The sequence below is a fragment of the Phocoena sinus genome, chromosome 14, assembly GCF_008692025.1.
Source record: "Phocoena sinus isolate mPhoSin1 chromosome 14, mPhoSin1.pri, whole genome shotgun sequence".
Lineage (NCBI taxonomy): Eukaryota > Metazoa > Chordata > Mammalia > Artiodactyla > Phocoenidae > Phocoena > Phocoena sinus.
Genome location: NC_045776.1, coordinates 15,771,790 through 15,793,711, shown reverse-complemented (window position 1 = coordinate 15,793,711; position 21,922 = coordinate 15,771,790). Strand labels below are relative to the sequence as shown.

The 21,922-nt window shown below is 43.8% G+C and overlaps 1 protein-coding gene across 4 annotated transcripts in view; it reads left to right on the top strand.

Annotated features, from left to right (window-relative positions):
• Positions 1-21,922, top strand: part of ZNF532 (zinc finger protein 532) — a 135,939-nt gene that overhangs the window by 76,823 nt on the left and 37,194 nt on the right. For all 4 annotated transcript variants that reach the window (XM_032603089.1, XM_032603088.1, XM_032603090.1 and 1 more), the window contains 2 exons: positions 145-307; positions 4,201-4,482. In XM_032603089.1, the coding sequence (XP_032458980.1) occupies positions 145-307; positions 4,201-4,482 (445 nt within the window). The remainder of the gene's footprint in view (positions 1-144; positions 308-4,200; positions 4,483-21,922) is intronic.

Below are 21,922 nucleotides of genomic sequence, written 5' to 3'. Positions count from 1 at the left end.
CAAAGCTAAACTGCTCTATTCTTTTTATTGTGTGTGTTTGTTCTTGCTGCTTCTGCCTCCTGAATTCTTGGATGTGAAGTAGTGGTTCCTTTGGCCTGAGGGATGAGGGCTGACTGACATTTCCCTGCACCTCTTCTGTTTTAGAATAATATATAAGTGTTCCATGTGTGACACTGTATTTACCCTGCAAACCCTGCTGTATCGCCACTTTGACCAACACATCGAAAACCAGAAGGTGTCTGTTTTCAAGTGTCCAGACTGTTCTCTCTTGTACGCACAGAAGCAACTCATGATGGACCATATCAAGGTGTGTGCGCATCTCTTAACGTCCTTTAAATGAACCGCAGATCCATTCATTGGTCATAAATCAAGGCTGAGCTTCAGATTACGGTAAAGCATGTGCTCTGTCGAAGGAAGGGATGGACGCTGGTCGTTGGTAATGAGCAGTTTACAACATGCTGTCATCACGAGTTCACTTAACTGAGGGATGCTTTTTATTCCCGAGCCCTGGTCTGCATACCATGAAAAAATCAAAGCAAAGTAACAAATGCATGCCCTGACTTTAAAAGAATAATCAAGCTTTAGGGTTTTTTTTTCCCCCCATATGTGAAAATGAAGGCTGTGAAGTTTACTTTTTTGAGAACTTGGTGTTATGTAGGATTTAGAAATAGACAGGGACTCTGATGAATTATGTTAATTTGTATAAATACTGGTGTGTTTAGAAAAATGAAGATTTTCCCTTGAAATTACTTAAGCAGTTAAGTTTGCATTATAATTGATGCCCTGGATCTTGTAGTCTTTTTTTTTTTTTTAATCAGGTTTCCATGTAAACTGACAGTGAAATGTCCAGGATACAGCACAGTATCTGGCACCTGCTGGGTGTTCAGTTAATGAAATGAATAAATGTCCAGTTTGGACGACCCACTCTCCAGTCCCCAAAAGGGGCACCTAAATCTCTTTATAGCCTTTTAAGCTCACTAAGGACAGAGCTTAGTCCTAGCCTCTTAACTGTCCACTGTGAGAGGTTAAGCAGTTTGATTCCTGTGTCATTAGGAGATAATATCCATTGGCTCTCAGAGATTAAAGTGACTTCCTTTTTAAAAAGAGAAACAACAGACCCCGTATTACATAAACGCAATCTCTCTTTCTCTTAGTTTTTCTGTTTTTAAATGTATTATACAGAAAAGGTCAGTTTAAAGAGCAAACCAAGTCCCTAAATTATTCTAACCTCATGTTAGTTAAATGAATGGACTCTTAATTCTTGAAAGTTCCCGTGTTGAATGTATATGAGCATAACTGCCTAAAACCTCTCAGAGAGGCCACTCACTAGAAGCCAGGTGAAGGTAGTGACGGCGTGGCATTACTAGGACGAATAAAATGCATGGGAGAAGTGTTTCCTCATTCTCACTTTAAGTACAATAAAATCCTCTTAAGATGTTTTAAAGATTCTTACTAAAATTACAAAATTATCTTGACAATAAATATTTAATGAATGATCGGGAGAAACTACATACTGCTAATAAAAACACAGGGACATTGGAATCAGACCCAGATATTTTACATGTACGATATGCGGGTTGGGTGGGGTGCGAGGAAAAGAAGAAAAGTTGCTTCTTAAGAGGCTTTTAAAGTATTTGCTTTCTGGAGCTCATGTTACATCTGGAAGTGGGGTCATCCGACTTTGTGGTTAGGGTCTTCCTTGTGTTAATACTGAATTTGGAGGAATACAAGGTTCCAAGAAATAGAGACTGAAGAAGACTGCTAAAACCCTGTGGCCCCAAGGAGGAGAGAATTGTTTTTATTCATCTGAACCTTCACGAGACTCCATGGTACAAAAACAGTGGGAACGCTCACTTATGTTCTTATTTCAAGTATGTTCTGTATGTTCGAAAATATCATCCTGCCTTTATGTGTTTGGGGCTGGGTAAGGATAAAGATAGTTTTAGGGGCACCCTGTTTTTGTTTTTTACATGTATGTATATATCTAGCTTGTGAATTTATTTACATTGTCTAATACCAGCGCTGTTCAGTTTTTCATGAGGAAGAAATTAAGAGAAAGGAGCCCAGGAACCCTGTTTCTCTACATACATATTTATTTAGAGGTAGACTTTTATTTGCCCAATTTAATCCAATTTGTATAATTTCTTTGTTCCACCACAGTGTGGACTTATTCACTGTGTGGGACCCCTGTGCTCCATGTTGGCATCTACATTTAAAGTAAACCTTCAAGTTATAGTCATTCAGGGTTTTTTTTGTTTGTTTTTTTGTGTGTGTGGTACGCGGGCCTCTCACTGTTGTGGCCTCTCCCGTTGTGGAGCACAGGCTCCGGACGCGCAGGCTCAGCGGCCATGGCTCACGGGCCCAGCCGCTCCGCGGCACGTGGGATCTTCCCGGACCTGGGCGCGAACCCGTGTCCCCTGCATCGGCAGGCGGACTCTCAACCACTGCGCCACCAGGGAAGCCCCATTCAGGTTTTTTATTGTTGCAGGAGCTAAGGAAGCATTAATTCCAGAAGAATTAAGTTGTATTTCTTTTATTTAAAAAAGACATTCATCCTTAAAAAATAATTTTATTTTTACTTAAAATACAAAAACAAAATGAATAAATCAGAAATTCTCATTTTTGCACACATTCCATTGCTCTGTGGTCACAGCGGCACTTTTTTGCCGCCTTTCTGGAGTTTCTATAGCATAAGCCTATCTTAGAATACTTTGATACTTTACCCTCTCTTCAACTTTTTAGTTAGTAAAAGTGCATTTGCCTAGAACCTTATGAAAAGTATATCAGAAGATTTGGGGTTTGTTTTCTTTGGGTTTTAAGTGGTTAAAAATGTAAAAATTTGGCTTCTGTTTTGAAAAGGACCATTTAAACACAGAGGCCTCTGCACTGCATGGTGGAAAAGAAGCAAATGCACAGTTTTTGGTGTCAAGTAATGACATCTCTCCCCAGATTTTCTCTTTGCAAAGGCACATTAGACATTCAGCCCAGGCCCTTTTCACAGCCCAGTTTAACGATTGTCTGGGGAGACCTATAACCTCTGCTCATGAGGAAATTATAGAAGCCCCATTTTTCCCGCTGGGGTGAGACAGTATTGAAGAAGGTTGGTTAATTCTTGGTACAATTTAGAGAAGAGCCTGCCTTGAGAAAGTATGCTGGTGAGTTCGCCAGAGGAACAGCTTCTTACCTGAATACTCAGAGTAGGGAGCTGAGGTCTGTGCCAGTGTGAGTCTCTGTGGCCCAGGGCTAGCCGTGCTAACACGAGTTAGGACGTGTCCTGTTGTCTTTCTGAAGATTCAGGAACTCGGAGGACCCTGAGACAGCCCCATCCAGAGATGAATTGTAAATTGAAGCACAGACATATTTGCTTGCTTTCTCTTTTTGGACTCCAGGCTTCTAGAACACAAACAAAACAAAAACCAAAGTGAGGTCTTCAGGATCAAATTGCACTAGTTTTACGCCAGTGGAATTTGAAATCCTGTGAGTTTAAGTTGAGGCTATGGAGGCTACTATGTTAATGATAATAAACAGGCAATTTAGAAAGGCTTTTTGAGTATCTACTGTGTATAGTTCACATGTCTGGGTGCTATCAGTAAGAAGGGATGGATTGGGATAGGGGTAGAGATTAAAATTACCAAAAATCCCCCCAGCAAAAACCCAAACTGTAAGAAGTATTTCAAGAATGTGAAAGACATTCAAGGGAGGGAGAAAGGTTTGCTATTAACACATTGGTCTCAGGTGTTTGTTAAAGTTGGTTAGCTAAGGGTTTTGAACCCCTACCAGTATATTAGCCTATTTAAACATTTTTGGATAGATGTGAAAGTAAAATGTTCTTCACCAGAAGTGGTCTGTGGTAGAGAGGACTCACTCTGGTACATTGGGGGATGACAGAGTGCCAGGAATGATTTGGACTCAATACAGAAGTCTTTCTTTTCAAATTTTAAAATGGCACAAGCAAATAAGCTTTTAAAAATTACTTGGAACAAGAAATGCATAACTTAGAGCAACTGTAAAAGTTAATACTCCTTTATTTCTTTTTATGTGTATATCTTGCTTAGGTTTTCATCTTGCTATATTAAGAAATATTTCTGAGTGAAAATAAAATCGTACTGAAATGTCTATAATGTAGTAAGATAGTCCACATGTGCTTTCTTTTAGTGGTGTGACTTGTGAAAGATATCTTTTTTTTTTTTTATAACATAGTCTATGCATGGAACATTGAAAAGTATTGAAGGGCCTCCAAACTTGGGTATAAACTTGCCTTTGAGCATTAAGCCTACAACTCAAAATTCAGCAAATCAAAACAAAGAGGACACCAGATCCGTGAACGGGAAAGAGAAATTGGAAAAGAAATCCCCATCACCCGTGAAAAAATCTTTGGAACCCAAGAAAGTGGCCAGTCCTGGGTGGACGTGTTGGGAGTGTGACCGGTTATTCACGCAAAGAGATGTTTACATTTCCCACGTGAGGAAGGAGCATGGGAAGGTAAGTGACGAGTGAAATCCTCCCTGTCGGTGTAAGGAGGACACTCCAAGACGTGGGTGCTCGCTTGGCTCTGCCGGTAATTACTAGGATGACCTCTAAAATCACTCATTATCTCTGAGCCTCAGTTTCTTAATCTATAAAATGGACTCTCTGGGATTTCCCTGGTGTTCCAGTGGTTAAGACTTCGCACTTCCATTGCAGGGGGCACAGGTTCGATCCCTGATGAGGGAGCTAAGATCCCACATGCCGCGTGCCGTGGCCGAAAGAATTTTTAAAAAAAGGACTCTCCAAGTCCTTATAATCTTGTGTGATTTTGCTGATAACGCCTTCACTTGTGCTCCCCGGGGCCAGCAGGGAGTTATCCACCACAGCCGTGTTTATAGCTGAGGAAACGGAGAACCATGATAAACCAAGGTTAAAAACATTTGAATTTGCCTGTTCGCTCTATGACAAACAAAGGAGAAAGGAGGAGAGAAAGAAAGTGGGTGTTTTGAAAACTGTTTGTAACATTTGTCTGACTTCTGTGATTCTCTCCTGAGTTTGGTGATAGGAGGAGGACCTCAGCCATAAACCATCCAGGAGAAGCTCTGTAACTCAAAATCTCTGAAAAATCTGAGTGTGCATACTTTTTCTTTTAAAATAATAAGTATACATCTCTAACTATTACGGATTTTTTTTAATGCCCGTTATTAGACTTAATAAATTAACTAGCAAGATTATTTTTTAATATTACTCTCATTGTCTCAAAGTTGGTTTGTTCCAGTTAGGATCCAAAGAGTCTGCTTTGCATTTGGTTGTTGTATAACTTAAATCTCTTATTCTCTAGCATTCCTTCTTCCATTTTGTTTTCTTTTTTAATGTGCTGTATATGTTGGAAAAATTGGGTTATCTGTCTTGTAGTTGTCCCTCACATTTCTGGACTTAGGTAATTGCTTCCTTTTGACATTGTTTGTTTCTCTTTATCCCATAATTCCTAGAAATTGGATTAGATTCAGGTTGAATTTTTTAGATGGGAATACGTCATCATTGCTGTATTTCTGTTTCACGTCCTGAGGCACCTAATACCAGCTTGTCCTACTTTTGGTTCGGATGACACTGTACTTCTAAAGAAACCATCTTATTGCTTTAATTTAAGCCAATAAAACCAAATAGTTATTCTTGGGGAACCTGTGTAAAAAGTGCATAAGAATTGGTTTGTGATTAGTATATACTAGATCCTTGAAAAGTCTGTTTCTATAGCATTTACGAATTAATTAAAAGCATTACTTTTGTATTCTAACTTATGCTGTTTATTTGAGGTACTCATGAAGCTGGCATGTTTGGCCTTCCTGCCATCCAAACAATGTAAACTTGCCTTTGAGCGTTGATCACAATGATCACAGATGGCAAAAAGATGTTTTTTTTATTATATTTTGTCTAGCTACACTTAATTCAGTATCTCCTCATGTAAGAATTAGTTACTTAGAGAATATAAATGGCTCTAGCAGCAAGCACATAGCACATTTAACTGTCTCAACCTTAGGCTCCCCTCATGGGCTGTAGCAGCTTAGAATATTCGTGCTAAATATTTGGTAGTTCTTTTGCAGCAATACTTAATAAACCTAGTATATAAATACACGACCTGTAGTTCTTTCAGAGCCCAGTGTGATGATTCTAGGAAAAGTCTTCTTTTCTTGGCATCCAAACTGGATTTAACAAATGTTGAAACAAGAGCAGACGGTAATAATTATCTGGTAGTCCGAACCCTTCATTTCTTATACATTTGAGATTTCTGTAACCAACTTGGAACCTTTCAGAATTATTTTCTTTCCTTTTTTTAAAAAAATATCTTTATCTTGCACGTCTGACAATTATTGGGTCTAGAATATAACATGAAGAGACAGCTCGTTGAAAGAGTTGGTGGGATGAAATGTCACACCTTCCTGTGGGACCACAGCCGGCCGTGCGCGCATGTGCGCCGTCACGCGGTGTGAGCCCTGACGTTCGGGGCGCCGCTCGTCACCGAGGAAATGTTTAGCTTAGCAGGATTTTAGGATTAGCTTTGAAGAAGTTGAGACTCTGCCTTTTGGAGTGAGGCACATCAGATTAGATTACAGCTTCAATTCTGTTCACTCGGGCCTCCTGAAAGAACCAAAGGGAGGTGGGGAGGCAAGGAAAGACACGTCTTTCTAAGCTGTTTTGAAATGAAAAGAGTGTTGAACTTGAGTCAGAAACCAAAGTGCGAGTTCTCTGCGCTGAGTCAGACTGGGCCCTCTGCTTCCACACCCCACCTACAGACGTCCTTGTGTCTGTTCCCACTCTTTCCTTCTTCCCTCCTGTCCCCAAACCTCAGATCTCCTGTCCCCTTATTTTCTCTCTCCTGCCTTCGGACAGCCAGCAGGCATCCTGCCGTCCGCACATTTCCACCCCCTGTGCTCCTCAGCTGACCACTGCGGGCTCCGTCACCAGACCCGCCTCACTCGTGACCTCCTTGTTGAGGCAGGTGGTCATTTCTCCGTCTGTACGTCCCTGACCCACTGCAGTATTTCACCCTACTGACAGTTCTTCCTAAAAGCATTTTCTACTCTTAAGTGTGGAACAGTACACTCTCTCCTGCGTTTTCTCCTGGTAATTCTCTCTCTGGGAAGTTTCAGGTATCCTCACAGCTTCACTTCTCATATATATCAATATATGTGCAGATAACTTCCAAATCTCTGTTTATAGCTTTGGTTTCTTGCCTGTATTCCAGTGCCTGAAATCCAGCCACTTATCAAGTGTTTCAGCTTCTTGTATCATTTACAGAAGCTTTAAGCCGGTTCAACAAGGAACTTGAACTATTCTCAAATATAAAATCAGAAAGATGAGCTTTTCAGTATTATTAATCCAGTGATCTCATCCAAGCTGTGAGCCTTCTCCCAGATAAATGTACAAATACACAGAATTTTATATACAATTTTCGGGGCTCACGTACCTCCTGAGATACTCTCTTGGTTGCTCTAGGGGTGTCCTAGGGACCTCAAATTAGGATCCCCTCAATGAGGTAGTGTCTGAGGTCATTCTCACAGATCAAATAAATCTAGAATTTAAGGCACCTGATGGTAAACAAAAAAGTGAAAGTTGTCTGTACTTGTTCCTATCTTGAGAATTACTCAGTGATCTATGATAACTGTAGCCATTTTCTCATTTGCTGCCAGGTACCCCTACCCATCAAGGGACCATTATTAACTTTTAAATAGAAAGATCCTAAAGCAGATTTGCATTTACTGAATTCTGGGACTCAGATGCCATCAAAATGGACCTTATGAGACTTTCTGAGGTTCTCTCGGGGCATAGATGTGGTCCAGTTCTGTGTCTGGAAATTGGGAGGAGCCTGGGCTTTCAGAGCCTGACAGACTTGGGTTTGAATTCTTTCTCTGGCCTTACGGAGCCCAACCATTTCAGAGAACAGGTTGTCGAGTAGCTTGGTTCTGAGCACCAGGAAAAAGAATGTGGTGAATCCTAACTACAGGTAGTTCCAGGTAAGTTTTATTTTCTTCCGTTTACCAGGGTACTTGGTGGTAGTGGAGTAACACCAGAGATGGAGAGTAAGTGGGTTTTGCACAACCTTTGACAGAGTCACTCAGTACTGCTTTGTGTAGGATCGCACAAAAGGGCCTGATGAGACGTTGAGTTTATAGCTGGCTCACCATTCATTGCTCTGTTGGAGAGAAAGCTTCCATTTTGGACCAGATATTACCCAATATTACTATCAATGACTTTTGACTGTAGGGAAAGAAACGGGGGCGGGGATTTCCCAAGGTAAATCTTAACCAGTAAACACAGACGTTTCATTTAGGTTTTAAAAAATCGAGCACCCTGATACCATGTGGAGAAGATAGGGTTTAGTTATCTTACATGAAAAAACATTCCACCTTTGTCTGCCCATCTTAAGACCACCATCCTTTGTGGCTGCAGAGATAGCATTCACATCAGGGAAGTGAATGCCCTTTGATTTGGCACTGTAATCTAGCTGGTGGCTCTCCAAACTTGACTGTGCATCTGAATCCCCAGGGGGAGGGCTGGTTAAAATCTTTATTTCTGGGTTCCATCCCCCCCACAGTTTCTGATGCAGTAGGTCTGAGATGGAGCCTCATAATTTGCAGCTCTGATAGGTCTCCGCTCTGAGAACCGTTGGTGTACCCTAGGTAGCAGTAAAGGCCCCTAGAGCCCATCAATTTGTATGAGAAATGCTTATTTCTTGCCCATGCAGAGTTTGTTACAGGTGTGAGCAGTTCTCTGGGGCAGCTTTCCTTCCAGTGACTCAGCGATCAAGACTGTTTCTTTCACCCCCATCATCTCAACATAGGTGCCCCTGCAGTAGGGAAAAAAGACTAGAGAATCACATGCCCTTATATTCTGGCTGTGACATGCAACACATACCATTGGCCAGTACAGGTCATGTGACCAGACCCACTGGCAGTGTAGTCTTCACTGTGCCCCGGCTGGGGGGCCGGGGAGGGGGAAACGACAGGCAACGTTTACCATGCCCAGTGCGGTGGCTACAGCATTGGAAGTGGTGTGCCCAGGTTCTCATGGCACTGACTGAAGGTGGGTATTGACACTAGCACTTAGGAGGGTAACCGGAAGGGTGAGGGTCTGGAAACAATGTAAGGAGGAAGAGAAGTTGGAGTCCGAGGGAGCTTTTTTTTTTTTTTTTAATTAATTTATTCACTTTTGGCTGTGTTGGGTCTTCGTCCCTGTGCGAGGGCTTTCTCTAGTTGCGGCAAGCGGGGGCCACTCCTCATCGCAGTGCGCGGGCCTCTCACTATCGTGGCCTCTCCCGCTGCGGAGCACAGGCTCCAGACGCGCAGGCTCAGTAATCGTGGCTCACGGGGCCAGCTGCTCCGTGGCATGTGGGATCCTCCCAGACCAGGGCTCGAACCCGTGTCCCCTGCATTGGCAGGCAGATTCTCAACCACTGCGCCACCAGGGAAGCCCTCCGAGGGAGCTTTGATAGCTGTCTTTAGATACCTGTATCCTCCATAGAAGGACCAGTGCATGATTAATTACAGGGGAGCTAGAGCCTTGTGGGTGAAATACCTACCTACTTGTCATGGGCAGGTAGATTCAGGCAGCAGCCAAGTGACCACCTGTAAAGGGATGGAATAGAAAGGATGCCTTTCAGACTCACACCGGGATTAAATGAAAGCATCTGTAGTAATACACGCAGTGGTGGCCTAGCTACCAGGAAGTAGGCATCTGTATGCGATCATAGTCTAAAAGTCATTCCATCCGTCTGCAAAAAGCATTTCTTCTTACAGTTGATCTGATTTGTAAATTGCAGCAGACCTTGCAGAACAAAGTCATTGTGACCCCCAGTGGAACTGAGTCCAACAGAGTGACCGCGCATTAGAATCACCTGGAACACTAGAATCCCAGCACCCATGTGCTCCCCAGGCCAATTTCCTGGGCGATGCTGGGGATGGGACCTGGCATTGGCGTTTTAAGCCAGGTGATTCTGGTGTGTAGACAGGGTCAAGAGCACTGATAGCACCAGGGACCTGCTGTGGCCCTCGCTCATCTGACTGAAGCACACACCTTTGCTGGTTTATGGTGCAGGGGAGGCTGGTCCCAAGTGCATTTGTTTACGAGACTCCACCTAATGCTCACTGTTGCGGGTGAATGCAGGTGACACGACTCATGGAAAGTTCAACGTTAGTGAGTAGATGAGCAGCTGGGCCTAGAGTCTCACTATTCAGTGCCTAATTGGAAACTATTCCAGGATGTCTTACTGTTTCTGTTTCTAATGAGTTTGTAAACCCTTTAAAAAAAAGTCCAGAGATCTCATCGCCTCCTTTTTTGGTACTGGTTGCCCGTGACCTGGAATACTTGATATGATTTCGTCTCTTCTGTTGTGAAATAACACTTTCAGCATACTCAGAGATGCAGGTGAAAAGGGGGCAATGGCAGAAATGGAAAATGGGAGAATGAAACGATGAGAGTGTCTGGGAGATTAGCAGAGCTATTGATGTCATTTGCCTTTGTAAATGATGGTGAGTTTCCTGTGTGTGTGTACGTTTGTGTGTGTGTTTATGTATGTATTTTTTTAAAGCACCCATCCGACCTGGATCCTAGCCATGCTTATAAAATATATGATAGGGCATACTTTTTTCCCTTAATCTTTCTGAAACACTTTTAGAGAAAATTAATGTAATAAAATGTTACATCTCCTTTTTGTTTCTGTCTTCCTGCTTTACTGTGGTGGTGATTATTTAAGAGTATGAAAATATTGTTTGCAATTAACTGTTTGCCGTTAATTGCCAGATGGTTTCACTTTCATTCTTTTAGCCTTAGTTAGAGTTCATCCTGTTGTCATTATGCCTGCGTTACTTAGGAATACGAAAAGGCCTTTAATTAATGTGACTGTAAGAAGAGGAATAGGTTTTTATCCTGAAACTCAGTCTTTTAGCTGTGGTGGTGTTAACTCTGCCAAAATTATACTACCCTGGCAAGAGGTGAAAAAAATCAGTTTCTCATATCTTTTTGGCTTAGAACTTATTTGTGATTGCTCAAGGTCTCAGGAGAAGTGTATTTAAGTCACTTGTGTATTCTGCACTACTCCTGGTCAGTTGTTGGTGAAGGATGGTTTCCCACTTGATTATATGTTTGGCATCAGATTTGAGCCCAAGGGTTGAAAGTCACATAAGTTAGAGTTTGTATATTAATGCTTTGTGCAAGAAATGTACATCATTGCTGGTTTCAGGAGACTTATTTTGGCCACTGAAATTGATATTTTATTAATTATTCTTTTATTATAATTTAATTATAATATGTAAAAATTTAGAATATATTTTAATTATATATTTTACTATATAATTTAAATTATACATTTATTATAATTTTAGTATATTTTATTCTATTACATAGTTTATTAGTATAGCTTATATGGTTTTATGAAAGTCTTCTATGTGATTCAAAAACTTTAAATGTAAAAATGTCAAAGTTTTTAGTTCCAAGCATATTAAGACACACCTATTGATGATGTTGGTGAGTTGTGCTGATTTGGAAGGTGGGGTGATGAGATGACAGGGGTTGAGGACTTGCTGCCTGTGTGGCGTGCACCGTTTTAATAAGTAGTGCCCTTGTCCTTGACGCGGGCTCTAAGGTGGACGTTGTTACAAATGCCGTTTTACAGGCAAGGAAGGGAACCTTAGGGAAGGTTGATTTATTACCCCAGGCTCTACAGCTTGTGAGCAGCAGAGGTAGGATTCTGATCCAGACTCCCCAGCGTAATGCTAGCAGCTACTGTTTGCAGAGCAGGAAAGCTTGATATTTCAAAAATAGCTTACTTTTCATCTCATTGGAGCTTTCAGTACCGATGTGGAACAGTTAGCAAATATGTGACTTTCCATCCATCGTCACTTTAATTTAGGCGCTCGGCCTTGGTTGAAGTTGTTTATGTCATCCTTAAACGAGCATGTGTCTGTGGTTTAGGGAGAAGGTTGAGCGTAACAGTCTCAGATCCCTTAGCTGGGACCCACGGCTTTCCTGGAGTGGTTGCAGTGGTGGGAGGTGTCATTAATTCATTGTGCGGGTCTTCCTGCGGGGTCTCGGGATGCTTGGGGTGGCTCCCCTTTCTTAGAGACTGCCTGGGTTGTGTTTGTGGCTGAATGGATTGTAGCGGGAGTGGGCTTCCTGGGAGATAGAGGATCTTCCTGCAGAAAGAGAGCTCAGAAACCTGCAGAAATGCGTGAGGGAGTCCGCTGCCTGACTCCAGGAGTTACCTACGATAGAGGCTCTCAGGGAGGGTAGAATCAGGATGAGAGTTTTGTCTGATGGTCTGGGTCTGGGGGGTTGGGGCGTGGAGAGGCGAGTGGGACCTGGGTGGGGTCCACTGTGGGTAACTGACAGCGTCACACTTGGTCACACTCCTCCCCTCGATTTGTCCCTTGAAGTTCTGCTCCGAAGGAATTAGTTAGTTGACTCTGCATGATGAGCTGTTGAGGGTGTTCACTGTTCACTTCTTACTGATGCCTAACAGGGAGATGGCACTGGAGAATAACTTCAATTTAGGAGTTAATGTATCTTTCAAAATATGTAGAAAGAGCAAGTTTTTATCTTGGACATTACCTTCCATTTAAAAAGTTTAGGGAATTTCCTGGCGGTCCAGTGGTTAGGACTCCGTGCTGAGGGTCTGGGTTCAATCCCTGGTCAGGGAACTAAGATCCCGCAAGCTGCCCAGTGCGACCAAAAAAACCCAAAAAGCTTAATAATTACTTCTTTGATGTTAGTTTCTAATATACTCCAGTTAAACTATTTTAGCAGACCTGTTTTTTTTTTTGAACCCTGAACAAGAACTTGGAAAGCCCCCGCCTTCCCGGCAATTCTGCCTTGTTTTACTGAACCAAAATACAGTTACAGATGTAGAGAAGGAGCTATGAGATTTGGCACTAAATTCAAAGAAGATGAAAGGACAAGTTGAGTGACCAGTTTCCACTTCTGAAATTTATGAGGGACAGAAAATGAAGAAAAATAAAACCTTCAAGAAAGATTAATAAGTTCTTTTGAAAATGTGACTCAAATGAGACTATAAAATATTATTCGAAATTTTGTTTATAGCCAGAAGAGATTTTTTTTGCAGATGCTTCAGAAGATTTGCTCTTAGATGTAAAACATTTATATCTGCTCATACGTCCGTTGCAGCTATTTTAGGAGACACTTTTCTGTAATCTCACTAGAGGTTTCTGCAAACAAAGTTGAAGGACTTTGAATATTTATTTATTTATAAAATACATTTATTTATTTAATTTATTTATTCTTGGCTGCGTTGGGTCTCTGTCGCTGCGCAGGGGCTTTCTCTAGTTGCGGTGAGCGGGGGCTACTCTTCGTTGTGATGCGCAGGCTTCTCATTCGGTGGCTTCTCTTGTTGCGGAGCACAGGCTCTAGGCGCGTGGGCTTTAGTAGTTGTGGCACGTGGGCTCAGTAGTCGTGGCTCGCAGGTTCTAGAGCGCAGGCTCAGTAGCTGTGGCGCACGGGCTTAGTTGCATCGTGGCATGTGGGATCTTCCCGGACCAGGGCTCGAACCCGTGTTCCTTGCATTGGCAGGAGGATTCCTAACCACTGCGCCACCAGGGAAGCCCTAAATATATATCTATATATGCCCAGTTACATGGTCTAAAGGGTAAGAATGGCTTTCTCTGTGAGCTCCTTTAGTGAACGTTTTCTGATTCACTGTAGGACATGGCATGTTACTGCACATTCCATTGGGTATTCAGTATAAAACCCCAAATTGAAAAATGTACAGGGAATTTCCTGGCTGTCCAGTGGTTAGGACTTGGCGCTTTTACTGCCGTGGTCCGGGTTCAATCCATGGTCGGGCAGCTGACATCCTGCAAGCTTCGCAGCATGGCCAAAAAAATAAATAAATAAATAAAAATATGTACAATAAACATAATAACAAAGTAGTAGGCAAATACGTTAAGTCTCAGTCATCAGGTCAGTGAGGTTGCCTCTGAAAGTCTTGTAGGATTTAGGGGCTGGTGGAGCCAGAGCGGGAGCTGCTAGGGGTCCCAGTAGAGAGGGTCCCCAACAGAACCAGTCGCCCTGCAGTCAGAACTCAGGAGATCAGACCCAGCAGCAGGTAACACAGCTTAGTGGTAGATCCCCGCACGACCGCCAGAGCATCTCCTGGGAATGTTGTCTGTCTGTCCTGGGTGGACCCTTGTGGGTTTGTCTGAGGTGGAGTCCCGAAGCCCTTGGTGTCTCACCTGGGCCTTCCCACACCTGCCCTGCCAGGCCTTGTGGTTCCAGCAAGAAGAGCTGCTTACAGTCCCTTCACACACACCACACTCTTCCTTGTCTTTGCCACTTCGGTTCCCTTTGCCTGGAAGTCCCTGTCCTTGCCTCATTACCTGGTTAACTCCCAGGTGGATCCAGCTAATTGTGGCTAGCAGCAGCGCCCCTGTGCCCGTAGGGCCCCTCTGTGTTCTTCCGCCTGCCTGTGGCCACTGCAGTCGTAAATGGGACATCCACTCTTTATTTTTTTTTCTGTCTTCTTCAGCAGACTGTGATCTTCCCGCTACAGAGCAGGGAGATCCTGGTGACTGAAAGTAGGAGCTCAGTTAACAGTGTGGAATGAATCAGAGAGCCCTGGGCCCCATGGGGTACTGGAGAACCAGGCTGTCTGGGCCTTCAGTGTGGCCAGACCCAGGCTCTGGCTGGTTACTCTCACTCCTTTGTGTAAGTGTGGATGGCACCTGTATTTTTTTACCTTGCCGCCTGGCGGGTGCAAGCCTCTGGCCAAAAGGGGCTGGATCAGTGTGAGCTCATCGAACTTAAAGCACTAGTGCTGCCGACCAGCACAAGGTATCTTTTTTTTTTTTGTACTGGAGCATAGTTGATTTACAGTGTTGTGTTCATTTCTATTGTACAGGCAAGTGATTCAGTTATACACATACATACATTCTTTTTCATACTCTTTTCCATTATGGTTTATCACCGGATGTTGAATATAGATCCTTGCAGTGCATCATGTCTTTGCACTTGAAGTACAGCTCGGTGGTCCTCTGCCCTGGGAACGTGCAGGCAGCACCTGGTTAGAGAGGGCTGTCTCCCGCGCCTGCAGGGACTGAGGTGTTCGCAGACGTTTAGATGCTTGCAGTGCATGGCCCAGCAGGGCTGCTGTGATTTTGCAGACCGAGGAAGGCTCTTCCTCCCTGGGCTCTTTCTGTTTATGTCTCAAGGTTTAGGAGGTGGAGGCTCCCTGGATGCTGGGCTGGTGCTGTTGCCAGATGGGAGAAATACGAGACTTGGCCATCTCCGTCTGCTTTGGATGAATGTACCAGGACTTGCTGGCCTAAGAACGTTTGTTATTAAAAACATTGCCTGAAGCCGGGGACTTACTTCCCTCGCTGTCACCAGTGAGCAGTTTTCCTCCTCTCCACTTCCACTGCCCCCGACGCAGACTGAAGCCTCCCAGGGTCCCACCCCCGGTTCTCTGTCAAACCTCAGTCCCTTCCTGTGCCCCAGCGTCCCCTCCCTGCCCGTGGCATCCCCGGCAGGCAGATGTAGGTATAGATCCAGTGGGCTGAGGCTAGGGGAGGAGAGTAGTTTCTTTTATGACCTGAAGTGTCCAGGTTTGCTCTGGGATTGGGTTTCTTCATTGAACCAGATCCGAGAATGGTGGCGAGGCTTTAGAATATTGGTACGGTATTGTGGTGTGATGTGAGGAGACTTTTGTGTGCTTCATTAAGTATTTAATTCATCTATTCCTATTAGATCCGGATATAGTCAGTATGTACAAGACCATTTTCTAAGAGAGCATAGGTGGCTTGGGTGAGCAGGGTTATTTCTTGTGATTCACCATCCATGACTGTAGGTAATACTCATACAGAGTGAAAGCTTTACAGTTTTGTGGGCACATACTGACTATATCCGGATCTAATAGGAATAGATGAATTAAATACTTAATGAAGCATTACTTTTTATTTATCCTGGTGAAAAGTTTCAAGAATTCTCACAATGCAAATTATACCTTTTATTTATTTAATACATATGCTAACGATACATGTTTCGTTAGTGAATTTCTTTTTTAATAATCAACTTATTGAGTTATTTATATGTAATCTGAGTACATTTTTATTCTGTAGAAAAGCTGATTTATTTTACAGGAGGCATATATTAGACTATATGTATATATAGATAGATAGGTTTTTCACCTGTTCAGGTGATCAGTCTATACTGTTTTGTTCTGAAAGTCTTCGGTGCCTCTGGGTACTTGCACATTATAGGAATAATGTACAGTTCTGAAACGGCTTAGAACAGGCCATTCATTCAGACTTAGGGAATGTTTAGCTTTACATACACCATGTTCTTCCGTAGGTATCTTTCTTTTATCCTACAAATATTTATCAAGTTGCATAGTGTTTGCTATGAGGGAGCTCCAAGTGTGAATTGTAATTCTTGCCCTTAGAGATGCTTATAGTTGGGTAGAAAAATAAAGGATAAATACTTTTAAAGCTAAAACTAGTTTGAGTTGGGTATGAAACAGCAGTCTCAGCAGCATCACAAGGTGTGAACGTAATTAAACGCTAAGCGAAAGGTGCATTCAATTCAGATTTTAGCTCAGTACCTGTTGAGGCTCTGTGAATAAAGCGAGCAGTAAGATATAGTCCAGCCTTAAATCACGGGAGGATAGAGTGAAATTAAAAATTAAAATTGGGTTTGATACGTGGCAGAGAGGAATGAGACTTACATCTAAGGTACAGGATCTGAGCATCACTGTTCCGTGGGACATCAGCAGGGGTGGGGAGATGCCAGGGAAGGCTGCACAGAAGAAATGCTACCTCATACTATCCAAAGAGGTATTTGGAGGGTGCACAAGAGGGATTTGCCGTGTGTGCAGACGAGCAGGAGGAGAATGGATATGTGGTACAAGCCGTCATGGCTCTGCCAAGTGGCTGCCAGCACGTAGTACTGGAGGGTGATGCTCTAGGAAGGGGGTGATGGGAGGCTGGGACGGGTGAGGTGGGCAAGTCCAACGGCCTCATTCCCTGAAGCTACAGAGAACGCCAGGTGGGCTTTAGGGAGAGAAGGGACACATTGAGATGTGTGTTTCCAGAGGTTCACTCGTAGCTGTGTGGGATGTGGGCAAGAGAAGGAGAGGCAGGTGGCTGGAGAGATCGGGAAGGCCCACCAAGGACCTGAGAGCTGAGCTGGCTGGAGGGGGAAAGGATGTGAATGGGCATCCAGGAGAGGGAAGGCTGTCTCAGAAGAGCAGGGAGGAATGTGTCATGGTCTTCAGAAGATGTGGATTTGAGAGGCTTTGAATGAAAGTCCCAGGAGATGTAGTCAAAATGGTGGCTTGAGGATTAGATTGTGGACCCTCTCGAAAGCCAAGAAGTTTGGATTTTGCCTCACACATAAGGAGACGGTGCAGTGAAAACCCTGTTGCATCTGATCTCAAATACTGTGTCATCTCCCATTACAAAGGATGATCCTGCATCCCCGCCCCCTGTAAGGGCAGCCCATCCATCTGCACGCTCCATCCAGCCCCCTGCTGACCACTCGAGGGTGTCACAGCTGCCCACACTCGTCCACTCTCTCCTGCATCTTTCTCAGCGTCATAAAGCTCTGCCCTGGTACCCTTATCCCAGCAAAGCAGCTTTCCTCACCCCCCTTCCCTACTGCCATTTTTTTCTCTCCCTCCCTTTATAATAAATCTCCCTGGAATCGTTTTCTGTCCTTCTGTTTTCTGCCTCCTTCTCCTGTTTAGACTTTCGTCCCCCCACTCCACCAGAGCCAGTCCTGCCAACCTGTCCGGTGCTTCCGTGTCCCTGAGTTCAGGGGGCTTGGGTTTCTCAGTTGGTGTCTTCGTTGACCTGCCTGAAGCACTCGTCTGCTCTGTCCTCCTAGAAGTGCTTTCTTTGCTGGGCCTCTTAAGCACTGTCTTCTCTTGGTTCTCATCCTGCCTCATCGATAGCTCTTCTTGGTCTTTATCATCTTATGAACGTTGATGTGTCCTTTGACTCTCAGACAGTTCCCATCCAGGCCCATGACTCAGAGTGGCATCTATGTCCTAGTGACTCACGGATGTATATCTGCAGCCAGACCTCTCCCCTGAGATCCGGACTTGATGCTAACCACCTATTTATTTAACATCTCTGCTTAGGTCTCCAGTGGGCTTCTCACACTTAACGTATCCAAAACGTAACTCTTTTGATCCCTCTCCTTCCCTGATCCTGCTTCTCCCCTGTTTTCCCAACTGGTAGCTGGTAACTCTGCTCCACCGATGCCCAGGCCAAAGAATTGGAGTGATGACTGACCCCTCTTTTTCTCTTCTTTGTCACCTACATTCAGCCCATCCATACATCTACCCTGGAGGTACATACCAAATCTAACCACTTATCATCACCCTTTTTCCCCCAGCCCAGGGCACAGGATCTCTCCCCTGGAGCCCTGTGCCCTGGCTCCCTGCTTCCACACTTGGCAGCTGGAGTGACCCATCTAAACTGTGTCGGTCATATTGGTCCTCTGCTCAAACCCTTCAGTGCCCCCTCCTCGCACTCGTGGACGATCCGGAGCCCTCACCATGGTGTGCAAGGCTCTGTTGTCTGCCCTCTGAGCTCGCCACCTGCTGTCTCCAGCCCTCACTGCATAGAAAACCGCGGAAAGGATGTGATCGGGCAGTTCCCCAGGGAGATGTAAATGGCTCAGGTGTATGTGCCTAGATGTCCAGCGTCACTAGGCGTCGCAGAGAAACGGAAGTGCCGTAGAATTGACTTCGGCAGGGTTGAGGAATGTAACCTGGTGTTGAAGACTCCTGATGAAGAGACACCGACTTAGGTCACTGGTGTCCTTTTTGAGGACGGTTCGGCAAGAAGGGACACAGAGCCTTAACATTTTTACAACTTGAAAGTCTATTTTCAGAAATCTATCCAAAGGAAGTCATTGGTTGACTATAGAAAATTTTATCTGTAAAAGTTGAAATAATCTAAATCATTAATAGAAGATATTTAAATGGATTATGGTCCATTTATACAATAAAATACAATGGTGGATTCAGAAGAATGTGGAATCATCAAAATATGTGTAGCTGTGTGTGCTTTACAAGCGAAAAAATCAGGTGACAAATCACTATGTATAATATAGACTCATAAGTACACGTGAATCCGTGTATCCAGAAAAGACATGGGCAGGATGTACAGCTAGAAATTGATAGTGGGTACCTCAGTTGGTGAGATTAGAAGCAATCTCATTCTCTTTTATTTTGCAATAACCATTTGTTATTTTTATAATTGGCAACAGTAAGGGAAAGAAAGTGAACGCTGCAGCATCTAGATGCATCGTATCACTTCACTTTGATATGGAAGCTGCCAGGCAGGAGTTCCTTCCGTTTCCCAGTCCCTTCTTCACCCGCCCACCACTGGCCGTGTAAGCATCGCACCTGTTTATGGGCAGAGCCTTATCTCCAGTCACACAGGAGGATGTGCTCTTCCTTCTGTGTGAGTCCCTCCCTGTCTCCCCACCTCTGTCCTCAGTGTTTTGTTGGGGTTTTTTTTGCGGTACGCGGGCCTCTCACTGTTGTGGCCTCTCCCGTTGCGGAGCACAGGCTCCGGACGCGCAGGCTCAGCGGCCATGGCTCACAGGCCCAGCCTCTCCGCGGCATGTGGCGTCCCCAGCATCGGCAGGCGGACTCTGAACCACTGCGCTACCAGGGAAGCCCAGTGAGTGTTTTTGTTTTTTAGAGGCTCTTACCAGGATTTAAACATGCCGGTGTCTCACCCATCTTCCAGAAACAAGCAGTGCTTGCTCTCTGTCCAGGACTTTATGGTAAATTTGTTGTTCTGTGAACACTTTGTAGAACATGCTTGTATTTTTCCAGTAGATAATTGTGTATTCAGTTATTTTTTTCTTTTATTCATTTACACAGTGACTATTTACTGAGTGTTTTCTGTATGCTGAATGCCAGGGCTGTAAGGATGAATGATCCACAGCTTCTGTTTTCAAGGACCTTACAAGAGAGTGAAATTCCTCCTGAAATAAAAAACCAAAAACAGGGCTTCCCAGGTGGCGCAGTGGTTGAAAGTCCGCCTGCCGATGCAGGGGACGCGGGTTCGTGCCCTGGTCTGGGAAGATCCCACATGCCACAGAGCGGCTAGGCCAGTGAGCCATGGCCGCTGAGCCTGCGCGTCCGGAGCCTGTGCTCCGCAACGGGAGAGGCCACAACCGTGAGAGGCCCGCGTACTGAAGAAAAAAAAAAAAAAAAAAAACAAAAAAACCAAAAACAGAGTTCAGGGCTTTTCTTTGGAGGAAGAGGCACACCATATAAATAGGTATTTTATCTGTTAACTGAAAAATTTTTACCTTACTATCATTAGTCATTAGAGAAATGCAGATTAAACCACAATGAAATACCACTAGCCACCCTTGATAATGGCTATAATAAAATAAAATAAAACAAAATGGCAATATCAAGTGCTGGGAAGGCTGCAGAGCCATTGGAGCTCTTATCCATTGCTGGTGGAAAAACAGAGTACAGCCATCTGGAAAACACTTTGACAGATTCTTATGTAATTTACCATAGGACCCAGTAATCCCATTCCTAGGTATTTACCCAAGAGAAATAAGATCATATGTTGACACCAAAACCTGTCCATGAATGTTTATAGTTTATACTGTATACTTCAATAATTTTCAAAAACTGGAAACAACCTTGAAGTCCTTCACCTGGTAAATGGTAAACAAACAGGGGTCTGTCCATACAACGGAGTACTCCTCTGCAGTGAGAAGCACGGACTACTGATACACTCGATAGAGTTGCCGATGCGTGATGCCGAGTGAGAGATGCCAGGCTCACAAAACCACACACATTAATTATACTGCATGGTCCCATGTACGTGACAAATGGAAAAAGCAAAACTGTAGGATGGAAAACAGATGAGTGGTTTTTAAGAGTTGGGTGTAGGAAGGAGGGGTTGACGCTAAAGGGGCACGTGGGAATTTGGGGGGTGATGGAACTGTTCTATATCTTGATTGTAGTAGCAGTTACTTAACTGTATCCATTTCCCAAAACTCATTAAAAAGTGAATTTTACATTTCGTAAATTAATACCTCAGTGAACCTGACCTAAGATCTTTTTGAGGCAATGGAAAAAAATAATTTTTTTATATGAGCTCTATTCACATGGTTCAGAAATCCAAATAATATGAAGGAATGCAGTTAAAAGCCTCATTTCTACCCTTGCCACCCTTGAAGTTTCTCTATGCCAGTATCATCGTATATGCGTCTGTGTTCTCATTTTTACCTCTTTTTAACACAGAACACAGTTTATTAAGTTAATTTTCTGCACCGGTTCCGTCTCCATGTAATTTATGATACAGTTCTTTTCATACCAGTGCTTTGAGATCTTTCATTCTTTTCTACTGCTGCATGACAAGAGTATTGTTTTGAGCACGTATCATTTATTTAACCCTTCCTCCTTGGATGGACCCACATTTTTTCCCATCTTTTCCCCTTACACACAGTGCTGCAGTGAATAACCTTGTATGTACAGTCAGTTCTGCTTTAATGCCTGTGTGGAAAACACAGATTTGTTCCAATGTAGTTGATACATCAGGGAACAATTGAAGCATAATGTGAATTCCGAGTTTGCTCGTGCGATTCCGTCCCTGAGAAACACTAGGTGATCATTAAACTGTGCAACAGAGTTGTGTAGGAGTCCACCCGGCACACACCTTCTGCCTTCACCAGTGACCTCATCTCCCCGTGGGCTGAGTCACACAGGTCCACACCTGGTGTTACAACTTCCCTCCAATTTCAGATAACCCTCCTTACACCACTTCACAGAAACTCGAGCAAGCCCCCTGGCGCTCACTTCCACAAGCAAACTGAAGGTCTTTTTCAAGGTAAAGTGCCCCATTTTTTGCAGCACCTAATATGTGTTTCTTAACCGTTTAACATGTGTAAATCCATGCTAGTTTCG